Genomic DNA, 13786 nt, shown 5'->3' with positions numbered 1-13786 from the left:
GATGAAATCTGCAAACTCATTATGGGATTGTATCATGTATTGCCTCTTTTAGCAGTCTTAAATAAATTCGAACACAACATTGTATCTAATTTTTCTAAAATACATAAGCAATTCTGAGATATCTTCAAGCTCCTGAAATTGGAGTCACAATAAAGCTCGACATGCTTCAGATATCCATGAATCACTTTCTTCTCTGCATCTTATTTCCTGTCTCTAGCAAAATATCAAAAAACTCTTTACAGCAACAGCATGTATGTCCTCCTATCTTCATTAGCAGGTTTACAGAAATAGTGGTGTTCAGGCTTTGATCCAATCTCCATGAAAGAGAGTGATGAATGATTGGCAAATGTCCCAAGTCTTGAAAGCTAGCAAGTTTTGGAGGCACAATAAACCAACCACCGTAACTGATGAAGGCACTTAAACCGCACCTTACAGAGCCTATGTTTGAGACTGAAGGTCTAACTTGTAAGCCTGTATTTCCATTGGGGATATTAGCACATTTCCCTCTTGAGCTACTTCTCCCAACTGCTCGTTGTAACCCAGCATTTCAGTGTCATCATGTAATAGATTCAAGGAAGTTGCTTTCACATTGGAAACAGTGAGGTCCTTGAACATGTAGAACAAATTCACAGGCTCGTCCGCAATGGTTGAACAATGCAGTCCACCCCGTTTGCAGAATGAACCATCCCAGCCCTTCCTCTGCAAAAGAATAACAAATCTAGAGGCCAGAGGGTGTACCTGTGTAAACTTTAGAGGCTGTGGAACTTTAAAGTTCACTACATGTAAGTCACATGGTAATGAAGAGGATAACGGAGCAAACGAACGTCGATGGAGCTTGAGGGATTTTTGTCGCGGTCTAGTCTTGCTAACGAATGCACACATTGGATAGTCCAGGTGGGCACCCACACGATGGGAAAGAAGTGATGGTTGGAGAGTCAACAGCATATGATTTGAAGGCAAAGCTGAGATATTAGACTCTGTGAGGATGTGGAAGAGGACATTATTAGGAAGGTTATCCATCACCCCTTGACCTAGACCACGTCCATCATCATAAACCAATCGGCGATCCAACATAATTTCCAACCAACCATCTCTCAAGCTAGCTGCCCCTAGTGACTGTTTAGAATGTACTGAGAACCGGTGACCTGATGGATCCTGCATAAAAGCAAGTGATGGCATGGGATAGTAATTTCCTTGTGGTGGGATTTTGTCATATGTTTGTCTTCGGCTCATCTGAAATCCATTAAGATCAGAATAGAAGACCCTCTTATTGTCAATGTCTGTCTTGAATCTCACAATTAGTTCCCTGTCATTGAATTCATCACCGAGAAGCTCAACATGGTATTCCTTCTCAACAATTAACTGCTGTACAGTGTTCTGTGCACTGTAGATACGTGTTCTATGAGAAATAGGCGTATTCTTCCACATGGTCTTTGGAATAGAAAAAGATTCCTGGACCAATGAACCTTCAGAAATAATAAATTGGCCACCTTCCTCAATAATAGGTTTAGCCTCTCCAATAGGTTTGAACAAGTAAGCACCACTTCCAACACTACTGTACAATCCTATGTCTTCACCGACATAGGTTTGTTTGCCATCTTTATGGCTTATCTTCTGCAGCAGACCTCTCTTTACATCGAATGTGAGTGTGTAGAGAATGTTATGAATCTGTACTGTCTCAGTTTCAATTTTTGAACATACATAAGGAGGAGGACAAGAAAATGCGGTATCAGAGAATACTCTCACTTTGGCAGGTGCGGCTTTTTCACACGATGGAGATCCACGAGCTACAAAGTACGTTTCCAACCCCATTGCAGGAACAGAAGCTCTCCAGTAAAGGCGATGCAGCTTGGTATCATCTTCTGTTGTATCATGCTTCCAATTGGGAGATACTTGGCTCTTCACACATGATCCATTTGAGTGCCAAACGGACACATCAGGCTTTGATACTATTACCATTACGACTTCATCCCTTGTTTGCTCCAATGGATTAAAAAATACCACAGACTGGGGTTCCCCATCGGTAACATCAAGAACTTTGTGCACTGGCTGGGCATCATACCTAGACCTACTCTGCTCTGGTTCAAAATGGGACAGCAAGGTAGGATCTGCCTTGTCATGAAAATCACCTAGAAGAACTTCCACAGCCCTAGCCATAAAAATCTGCAAGTCCTGCAGGGAAGTACGCATTCTAGTGCCGTAGTCTCTTACAACATGGTCCTTGGCAGTACCAGTTACTCCATCGTGATGCTGAAAAAGAGCTAAGTTCCTTCTTGCAGCGGTCAACTTGTGGGAGAAACTGATAGGTAGTTTAGCACACTGAAGCTTCTGACAGTATCCCAAAACTAATGCAGCTAGTATTTCTGATGCACGAAGTGTCTGTTCCAGAACCCGATCAAATGCTTTAAAGAATGGCCTCGAAACATAGTAGCCACTCCAATAGTCTAGGTTTCTATCAGCATAAGTAAAGAAATCACCTGAAAGAGATGGGAAACCCTCCAGTTCAGCAGATCCCACCTCACCGGGCCGGGAAAAGTTTCTTCTTTCTGCTTCCTCACGAAGAGTGCCAAAGTAATCCTCAAGAGTACCAAACTTGACTTCAGCATTCAAACTGGGATTAGAATTTATATAATCAAAAATCATTTGATAGTTCCGAAACTGGACTTCCGCTTCATCCATGCTAATATAACGAAAATCATCACCCAATGGAACAAGAAGGGTGTTTGTTCGGTATAAAGTAGACTTTTTCCTGTATTGATCCAAAAGTGTCATGGCTCTCTCCTGAACATTGTTAGAATTTGTTTCAACTGGATCAAACTTCCAGGGGCATGCCTCATAACTAAATCCACGCATCCGAGCAAAGTCAAACTGACAACAAATAGCTGGCTCAGGTCCACAAGTATGTGGAATATCATAAGAATAGAATGGCATCATGTGAACAAATATATCAGTTGTTTCCTCCATATCCCAGCTCTGTCTCCATATGTATTCTAGATTTTTATTCAAAGCTAGTTCTTTTTTCAGCTCATAGTGAGTCCTCTGTATTAGCATATTACGAAAACCCATACGCCGAAGCAGATAAGACATTGTGGCTGAATAACCAAATGGATCTATAGCCCAAGAATTTTTCGGAATAACTCCAATGGTATCATTTAGCCACATGTTTCCTTCTGTAATCTGAATCCAGTATCTTATAGGTTAATTTCCAGTAATTGTTGTACTTTTAGAGAGAACATTTAAAAATAAATGTCAGCTAGATTACAAAGTAAGGAATTAATATTAATAGGTCGCAGAATGGATCTAAAGAAGACCCACCACATATATGAATCATCAAAATTGTAACTGATAAAAGAAAAAATATACATATGGGCATCATATAGTAAAGAGTGAGTATAACGTGTATGCTACCAAAGAAATAGCATAATATTGAACCACAGCTTCAATGGGGAATATAGAAAAATAGGATGCACAGAAGTACGAAGAAGGCTATTTTAATTAAAAACATGTGAACCTTATCAGCATTAAATTATTACTAAAAGTATTTGATGCGAGATCATTTTCATTTATTTCTCATTTGAATAATTTAGACGGATAATGGCATAACTTTTTTTCTTGTATTTGGAGGTCTATAAAAAATGAAAATTGATTCAATTTAAGATATGAATCGAGAATGAAAATATATCATCACATAATATCCATAATATGTGAGAGTAGTGTGAGGTCACATTTTAAGTCTCGATAGTGAGATTTCGTCTTCAATGTGCAAGACGTGTGGAGGTGTGAGGCATTTGTTCTTGGGAGTTTTTACCTTGATTCGGAGTGACTATTTAGTTATAAATTTTTTAACCATATTTTTTAGTATTATTGTTAACTTCATCTCTCTTTTCCTTCCTATATTTTCACCAAATAAAAAACTCTCTTCTTGTCATGAACTTGTCCTACATTGAAACTCTAACCCTCTAACCAGTGCCCCCACAACATAGAGACTTGTGTCCTATATCAATGAGCTACACTCTAACAACGATAAGACCATGTTCAGTGTGGCAATAGGGTTGGCTAATAGTTGGAGAACTTTCCAACATGAGCTTTCCAAGTTGACTCTGTCAAGATAGGAAAGGGTCGAGACTAAAAAGGAGTCTTGAACTCTCAGACTACAAGTGGCAGCTTTAGTAGGGACTAGTCAAGCTTAGGGGTTAACTTGCTACTCCAAAACCCATCCTCCAAGATAGTAAGAGGTTCAGTTAAGGGGTGATAAGAGGATTGGCTCCATATTGTTCCTGGACACTGCATTTGGACCATCAAGATGTAAATAAAGGGTCTTGTAAGCCCTTCGAGGTATGGCAACTTGATGGGTACAATTGGTATTTACTCGCTTGATGGTGACCAATACATGGACCGAGCTATTTTGTCGAACTCGATGTGATAATGAGCATATCGTCTGGTAAGCTTATTGTATCAGGTGGTAACCTAATATACTCAGAACTAGCCAATGCTCACATAATACCAGGTGGTAGACCTACTGACCCAATGACATTATCTCTCCCACCCTTTGGTTGACCCAATTCACCCTTCTCTCTCTCTCCCACCCCCCACACACCACCCCCACCACCCCCCCCACCCCCCCGCCCCCTCCTTTGTCTTTTAAAGCCATAGTTTTCTCTCCTCACTTAAATAAAGTTCTTTAATTTCTCATTCAAATAACTCCATTTTACTTCAATTTTCTCAACTAGCTTGGATTTAGAGAATCACATATTATCACATAATATCCATAATATGTGAGAGTAGTGTGAGGTCACATTTTAAGTCTCGATAGTGAGATTTCATCTTCAATGTGCAAGACGTGGTGACTAATAATAGTGCAAATTCAAAAAAGTCAACAAACAAGTGATGGACCATGAACACATCTTTTTAGAGCACCATGTATAGATCATTATATAGACTTCATGGTGGCCATTTGCAACATACCATTAGTAAAGATAATGGCAATAATCATCACTAGGTACATGAGTTGATGCAAAGACACAATAAAAACTGACTAGGGGTCACTGAATGTGTTCGACCAGATAGAGAATGACTGGATCCAAGACTATTCTTACAATGAGTGTCTGAGCTAGCTCTTATTTTACTAGTTCATAGATGAGAAAACCACATATCGTCCTCTAGATTATGGGACGCAGTAAGGTCATTGTCAATGTAGAGTCACTGTATATAAACCTACACTAGGTTGACATGGAAAAAAAGATCGCATCGGAACTATATATCATATTATACACTACCAGTGAGGAAATCAGAAAGGTATTCTCTGTCCCTGAGAGATCTGAATGGGACACCCAGATGTCTAGGAATCTTCAGATGATTGATAAAAGGAAAATACAGTTTCAATTCTTTATGAATTTTATTTAATTATAATATGCACAATTTAATAATGATCAATCAATATGTTGACTTGATGTAATTTACTACCTGAACCCTGTATACTAGTAGTAGTACAACTTCACCACCAATGATTAATTTGCTAGTTCTTTGCAATGACCACTTCTATTTGAAGATAATTATAGTGTGAATCCTACCACAAAGCAGGTCACCCAATGTTCACAAGCATAATTGGCCCATGTTTTCATTAATACACACCACATCGTATAGATGCTTAGTGAAGTTTATATATTTCGATTTAAAATGCATCTAAGGTTGTGCCACCAAGAGTTGCACAATGTGACCATACTTACCACAGCCCTACTCAACCTAATGCCCTAGTTGTATTAATAATGATGAGGCCAAGATTATTACTACATCAATGGCACATAGTATATTAATACAAAATGTTGTGAGAATATTATCATGCATGGATTCTTCAAAATTTTAATCTTAATCGATAATTGAATCACTGATCTGAAACTGCCTCCAATTGAATCATGAGTAGAACATTAACAAATTATTATATTAAATTAAATAAAAAATATTTTTACTTTGTAAGACATGATTTGTCATCTTTAATACATCTACAAGCTTTTAATAAATGTACACTTTGTGTATAAATTGATTCATTATTGAGCCAAAAATATAAGAAAATACTTATATTAAAATTAATAGGTTCAGATCAGTCCGACCTAACCTGACCAGACTGACCCATATAGATTGGTGTCAATGCATACCGATACATGATACAGGTGCATAAATTGATACTGTACCAACCAGTTTGATAATCAATATCAGTACCAAACTAAGATCTTAATCCTAGGTCGATACTGTTCTCAAGTTCCTAGTCTCTCTTCTCTTATTCTCCTTGTCTTCTCTTTATTCTCCCTAGGAGGCATCCTTTCCGAAAAAAATGCTCAATAGGAGGCATTTAATTACATGACTTTGGTAATAGTACTGGTTTGCACACAATTGAAGGCAAGTGTATAAATAGAGAGAGACAAGACTACATGTCAAGACTGCACACTATCTCCTACACAATAGTTTCCATGTTAAAGAAGACCACATGTTAAAGAAGAGGATAGTGAGTTCTCCATGGATGGAAGGAGGACAAGACTACATGTCAAGACTGCACACCATCTCCTACACAATAGTTTCCATGTTAATGTCAAGACTACATGTTAAAGAAGAGGAAAGTTAGTTCTCCATGGATGGAAGGAGGACAAGACTACATGTCAAGACTGCACACTATCTCCTACACAATAGTTTCCATTCAAGTAGAGACCTTTCTGCATGGGTACTTAGCCAACATTTATGGGACAAGTAAAGCAAAGTTTATTGAAGACCCAAACTCTAAGAGCACCCACGTAAATAACAGAAAATTTGACAATAACAAAAGTTTTGAAATATTATATTAACGGTAGCTTACCATTTGAAATGAACCCAAACAATACTGTGCATATAGTGTTCAGTCAGATTGTTGTTGCAACACTCACAATCTCAGCCCTCCCTTTTGGTGTCAACTAGTAAAAACGAACCCAAACAATATTATGCATATGGTGTTCAGTCAGATTTTTGTTGCAAAACTCACATTCTCAGCCCTCCCTTTTAATGTCAACTAGTAGAGGAGCCACTCGAAAGCACTACCAAAGATGGCTATCTACTTTGTTTCTTTTATTTATTTTGTCTTAGATATGCCTACCTATGCTACCAAGATATAAACATTCAATGTTTGATATGATTTGGTAGTCGGTATGTGGCATTTAAATATACCCAAAACCTTAATCCATGTTTAGCATGGACACAAGGATTCACTATGAACTTCACATAAATTAATATTTGATATCATATTGAGCAGGAAGTTAGGGGCTTTGGTTAAGGCCCACCTGTTTGTAGGATGAAAAACAAGACTAAGAGGATAAAGAACTGAAGAATAGAAGGTAGACATACAAAATATGGAAATGACACAATATGATACTTCAATACTTGAAATTTTGTAATATGATACAACAATGAGAGCATAACTTGTTCAAAATATAACATGTTATATTATAGGTATTGGTAATTAAGTTAAATGTAGGGCATGATAAACAATAATGAAAGATTCACTAGCATCCCTAACCTATCATCCAGAGAAATTAGTGACACTGTTTCAAGACAAATAAGAAGATTATAAAAAACTACAATAACTTAAGCACAATAATCATTTCAGTCATCAATCATATATAATGCTCAAATACAAATGATGTAAAACAAAATAAATAAAACCAAATATTGATCAAGAATTTCAAGTTCAACATCACTTAATAACAATGTTATCTCGAAAAGCATACATGAAGTACAAAAGCCCTACAAAGTTTCATTTTGCATGCTTTGTTAATAGACAACCTATAAAGTACTGGGAACTCAAATTTTCTGGTGAATGCACAACCAGGTTATGCGAATATAAGCAATAAGTTGCTCATCCTGAGAACCAGATTGTAAATGCAAATGGTTTTCACTTTTTATAGATTTGAGAGAACATCCTGAAATAAAGCCCAAGTAGCATACAAATAGTGTAACAGTTTAGCTTGTTCATAGAGATAATGTGAATCATGTTATAATATGATCTCAGTCAGTCAGTATTATCAAAAAGAATTAGAACAACTTGAATTATGTTAAAACAAATGTTTGAGATATGGACAAATACTCAATCGACTATTGACTTCTTGCTGCTGGACTAGAAGACCAAGTTGACTTAGAAGCAAAAGAGAGCACATAAAGACATACAGCAACCATTGAACCCTTTTATGAGGAAAAGTTCTAAGAAATGAGAATATAAATAAAGATAAACCTAAAAGGATTAAGAAAGATACCTGCTCTATGATAGCAAAATAATGAGAATTTGCCTGCAAAAGAAAAAAGGAAAAAGATGAGCTTTATAAAATCTTAATTCAAAAATAAAACTAGCAATGATTATAATAATTCATATTGATATCATACTAGGTAAAATTATAGATCATGAACTATAATCTAGAAAAGAACATCTCAAAACAGAAAACCCAAATGCAGTAACAAACTGAATTTCAAAAACAACATATGCACCCAGGCGAGTGTTTTCTCCAGTAAAGATGACCAATGAGGATAGTATAATGAAGACCTTAAGAACATTAAATGGAAAGACAGAAAGAAAAAAAGGAAAGCCAAAACCTTACAGGGGAAATGTTCTCTCCACAGAAAATAAGAGTCAAAATTTTTAAAACCTAGTTTTAGATGAACTTATCACTAAGGGTTAAAAGGGTTAAGTTCAAATCAACTTAACCTTTTATGGCCATATATTTCTCAAATGAACAAGATGACCTCTTGAAATGAATGATTTTTTCTCCACCTCTCTAACCCTAACTACCATAACTACAACCAGATATATAAACGAAGGTTCACCATTTCGGGTACCGAACCCGTCTCGACGATCTATCAAACCGATATGTACTAATCAGTACCGATATACCGACACAAGGTACGCAGGTGCATGCTAGTGTTTCGACGAGAAAGAAAAAGAGGGTGAAGAGGAAGGGACGATGGAGGAACGGAGGAACAAGGAAGAAGGAATATGCAGAAGTGGTGGAGAAGGAAGAAGAGAAAGAAGAGGAGGAGAAGAAGTAGCGACAGTGGCAATGACGAAACGGAGGCGACAACAACAGCGGTGAGGGCAATGGCATCGTACATGAGAAGAGGGCTTGCGTTCATGAACCCTAATTTGTTTCTTTCTTTTTTGACACCGAGTTGGATAAGGACCCATCGCTTTTTCAATTTTTATAATATTTTAACCGAACTGCCCAAAATGGGGGGTGGTCCACGTATCGACCCACGTCCAGATTTGTACATACCACTCGTACCATACAATTTCGAGCAGTCAAGCAATCCTTGATATAATCAGTGTTGCCAAGGAGCTAGGTGTTGATAAGCCAAGCTTCCAAGTTGCTTGATGTGCTGAGCATTCGCCTAAGCAAAGCAAGGCGCTAATCTTACAGATATTATAAAAATATATAATAAAGGATCATGAACATGAATAGGGCTAATTATAGATTATCCCTGTAGTTAGCTATCTTTAGTATCCTGGTCCCTAGATTTATAAAGTTACACTGACATCCCTATAGTTACGAAAGTAAAACATTTAACCTCATTTCTCCTTACACCGTTGACTCTACTGACGGAAGATATTGCACGTGCTATCACGTGCAAAAATGGTGCTAAAAATACGGATTAAAAGATAATTTTGCTATCCTCACCATTCAGAGGATATTAATTTCACAGAATGATAACATATGTGAAAGCTTCACTATCCTCCTTCTGGCTTCGCTATCCTCCCAAACGGCCTACCTGACGACGACGTCGGTGATGAGGCAAAGCCGAAGGGGAGGATAGCGGAGCAGGAGAATAGGACGATGCAGGAGATGAGGATAGCCACCGACGCCACCATTGGGTAGGTCATCCGAGAGGATAATGAAGCCCTCACAGAAGTAATCCTTTTATGAAATTAATATCATTTGGACGGCGAGGATAGCGAAATTACCTTTTTATCCATCTTTTTAGTATCATTTCTGTACATGACAGCACGTGCGATATCTTCTGTCAATAGTGTCAACGGTGAAAGGAGGAATAGAGTTAAATGTTTCACTTTCATAACTATAGGGATGTCAATGCAACTTTTTAAAGTGAAGAAACCGGAATGCTAAGGGTAGCTAACTACAGGGGATAATCTATAATTAGCCCACATTGATACATCAGATTAAGGATTATATTTTAAATATATATAAAATCAAGGATTAAGCAAGGAGCTAAATTTTGCTTACTCATGCATCGAGTAATGAACTAGCATATTCAAGAATATTTAGGAAAGATTTGTGAGAAGTATCAGCCATTAGATTGCTTTTAACAAGTTTGGTTGCTTGTTCATGGTAGATGCATGAATGCCTCATGTGACTGTTCATTACATGTTGACATAGAAATATTGTTGCGTATCAAGGACACATTGGTAGAAAAGATACAAATACAATCAATTTAGATTTTAATTCGCTACTGATGTGTTCTTAACAACTAGCACAAAAGAGATGCAAAAGACCCAAAAAAAGGAAAAGAAAAATAATATAACTTAAGCTGTCTTTGACAGCAATCAATTCTTTTCTAGGCGACATAGAGTGGTAGCTGGCTTGGGTCGCTCAAATTGGAGGATCACACTCAGTTGTGGAGAGTAGGTTATCACGGATCAGGTGCTTGTCTACAAAGAAGTCAGACGGCGGAGAGGACAAAGGAGAGGTGACAAAGAAATCAAGGCTTAGGGCATGGTTAGGGCTCATGTTGCGCATGATATCCAAGCTCAGGTCACATGTGGTGCAGGCTTAGTGCTAGTGTTGGTTTCGGGCATGGGTTAACAGAGTGGTGCAATCCTGGATGAGCCTGGCTAGAAACTGCACCTAGGCTAACCTACATAAGCACTTGGGATGCCCAGGCGCTTGGGTCGCTCAAATTGGAGGATCACACTCAGTTGTGGAGAGCAGGTTATCACGGATCAGGTGCTTGTCTACAAAGAAGTCAGACAGCGGAGAGGACAAAGGAGAGGTGACAAAGAAATCAAGGCTTAGGGCATGGTTAGGGCTCATGTTGCGCATGATATCCAAGCTCAGGTCACATGTGGTGCAGGCTTAGTACTAGTGTTGGTCTCGGGCATGGGTTAACAGAGTGGTGCAATCCTTGATGAGCCTGGCTAGAAACTGCACCTAGGCTAACCTACATAAGCACTTGGGATGCCCAGGCGCTTGGGCTCAGGCTAAGCTAAGGAGCTCGCTTAGGTACTGGCCAAACAAAGATGCCTCGCTTGGAGTAGTTTCAGGTGCTCAGGCTGTTGCCGCACCTCAGCCCGGTGCCTGAGCACCTTTGGACAACACTGGTGCGAACAGCAGTAAGAAAGGACATAAAACAGAATAATATACATCTTCAGCAAGAAATTGATAGAGAAAATTGCAAATAATTTGAGTATTTTTTCTATATACATCAATTAACAATATGGAAACACCTTGTTCCATCAGCACTAATATTTCTTCAATAAAGCCAAATGGTCCACAAGAAATAAAAGCAAGTCAAATTACCAACAATAGAGAAAAATAAGAACTTTATGATGCTCAAAACTTTTGGGACCTAAAGACAATTGTGAAATTTATGAAAACAAATAATATCTGGAAGAAAAAGTTGTCCTACTGAAGCCTCGCTGCTAACACCAACAAGGAGTATCATGTCATAGGGTCAAATTTAGTGCATATCTTCTGTAATTTATTTCAGTCACCATAACACTTTAAAAAGAAATAAAAAAAAAACAAAATGACATTTATACCATATACGATTGAATAGATAATCTATTATAAGGTTATTATGCATCAGATGTCCAAAGTATGGTTTGTGGAATATATTTATTTACACATTCTTTAGGCAAATTGAAATAAAACCAAATTCCTTGCAATTTTCGCACCAGATATGATTGAATCGATAACCTATTATACGGTTACCATGCGAGTGTCCATAGTATGGTTTTTGGAATATAATAATTTACATATGTTTTAGGCAAGTTGAAAAAAAACAACCAAATCCCTTGCAATTTTCAGAAACTCTTAATTTTATAAATTAATATTCTAGCAAAAGAACAAACTCTAATTTCAACTCACTGACAGTTAAATGTTTCACCTTGCACCTTTCTCATTGAAAATCAGCAACGAAGGAACTATGTAGATCGTTGACTTACCTCATCATTCATCACCCAACCCCCTCCCACAATCTCTAGCTGCCCATTTTTAACTAAGTTGATGAAGCTTTCCTTTTTTTCACTGGAGGCCTCCCTCCACCATCTCTCCAAGTATGACATCTCCTCCCAAATAAATTTACGACGTGAATCCTGCAACAGAAGTTTTTAGATCCCCCAAAAGTGCATCAAAGAAAATGAGATTGATCGCAGAATACGATAAATCTACATTCGGTCCAACAAACAAGAGAAGATGCAAGGCTGGATCTCCAAATTATAACTTAATTGAAAGTGCTTGCAGTAATTAGGAAAACAAAATGGACATGTCGAGAACGCATTAAAAATGCCCCAACCTTCGAGAGAGACTCAACGATCGTGTCCAAAATATACCGCGATTGCTTTTGGTAGTACTCCTCAACCGTGAGCCTCCATCCGGGATCATTGTGAGAATGGGGAACCACAAAGACCTTAAGTTTCTCGTCGTCCCACTCATTTCCCGCAAAGGTCACTTTCCATCCCTGCTTCCACGCGCCGCCGTCCACGTCCAAGAACTCGATCCGGTCATACAGATCCTTGGTGGTGATATCCACAACGGCCGCCGCCGCGACCATCTCGCCACCTGCCATCCCGCCGCCACCTCCATCCGAGGAGGCACCGCCGGAGGGGAGGGGCCGGCGGCGGGCGATGCGGTGCTTAGAGTGGGAAGAGGAAAGGGGGTTGGGGACGCCGTAGAGGACGACGACGGCAACGAAGAAGAGGAAGGAGATGGAGAGGCCGATCAAGAAGAAGGTGGAAGTCGGGGAGAGCACGTCGCGGAGTCGGCCCCGGCGGCGCGAGGACGCGGAGGAGGATTTGCGCGCTGGCTTCACCTTGGCTGTGGCGGTTGTGGACGGGAGGAGGCCGCCGCCGCCCCCGCTCCCGACGCGCCGACCACCGGAGAAGAAATCCATACTGGGGTTTCAGGAAGCGATGGCACTTCTTTTACGGCCTTTACTGGTCTACGATTTATCGGCTCACGCCGATCGGGGAATGCTCCTGAAGTAAAAGCGAATGCAAACGGCACTTCTCCTAGCGGCCACCCGCCAATCGAATCGAGAGATCTACCATCTTAGCTGTGGGTCCCCCATTGTTCTACTAATCACCCAATGAACGCGTACGTACCTGAAATGGATGACGATCAACCAGTGGAAACAGGTACTCAGACATTTATACTCAAATATGGCAGCATCAACTGGTAACGATATGTCAATTTAATTAGCTTCAATTGAGTTATTTAGGGACATGAAATTTCCTGAGAGAAGGAGCATCAACAAAATATATATATAAATTATTTAGCCTATAAACTATGTGTCATTTTCTATTTTTGGTCATTTTATTTCTTATTTTCACATAAATATCATAGATCCATATAAATATGATGGATCCATATAAGTGTTGGAACCTTAACACTTATTCTTTTTTTTTACCACCATGTAATGATTTAATTTTTTTTTTTTCTAACAAGCCTACACAAAATTATATCTAATATTATTTTATTCTTATACAAAATATTTTATTATTATAGATTTGTTGTACATGTCAGCTCTATAATAATCTTCACAA

At 38.7% G+C, this 13786-nt stretch overlaps 1 protein-coding gene across 1 annotated transcript; it reads right to left on the bottom strand.

The window, feature by feature from the left end:
* Window positions 1-2: 2 nt before the first annotated feature.
* LOC103990861 (alpha-mannosidase 2) lies at window positions 3-13226 on the bottom strand. Its single transcript, XM_009410144.3, has 4 exons — window positions 12538-13226; window positions 12188-12337; window positions 8271-8303; window positions 3-3177 (listed from the first exon to the last, which is right to left on the bottom strand). Exons 1-4 carry the CDS (start codon window positions 13132-13134, stop codon window positions 439-441), a joined length of 3519 nt encoding a protein of 1172 aa, XP_009408419.2. The 5' UTR covers window positions 13135-13226; the 3' UTR covers window positions 3-438.
* Between the last annotated feature and the right edge of the window lie 560 nt (window positions 13227-13786).

Source organism: Musa acuminata, chromosome BXJ3-7 (genome assembly GCF_036884655.1).
Source record: "Musa acuminata AAA Group cultivar baxijiao chromosome BXJ3-7, Cavendish_Baxijiao_AAA, whole genome shotgun sequence".
NCBI classification, from domain to species: Eukaryota; Viridiplantae; Streptophyta; class Magnoliopsida; order Zingiberales; family Musaceae; genus Musa; species Musa acuminata.
Note: the sequence above shows the minus strand (reverse complement) of the source record. Positions and strands in the feature narration are given on the sequence as shown.

Coding starts and splice junctions, on each gene's coding strand:
- LOC103990861 (XM_009410144.3), bottom strand. CDS start 13,134: ATGGATTTCTTCTCCGGTGGTCGGCGCGTCGGGAGCGGGGGCGGCGGC. Junction 12,338..12,537: donor TCGTTGAGTCTCTCTCGAAG/GTTGGGGCATTT, acceptor CTTCTGTTGCAG/GATTCACGTCGTAAATTTAT. Junction 8,304..12,187: donor GTTGGGTGATGAATGATGAG/GTAAGTCAACGA, acceptor TTTCTTTTGCAG/GCAAATTCTCATTATTTTGC.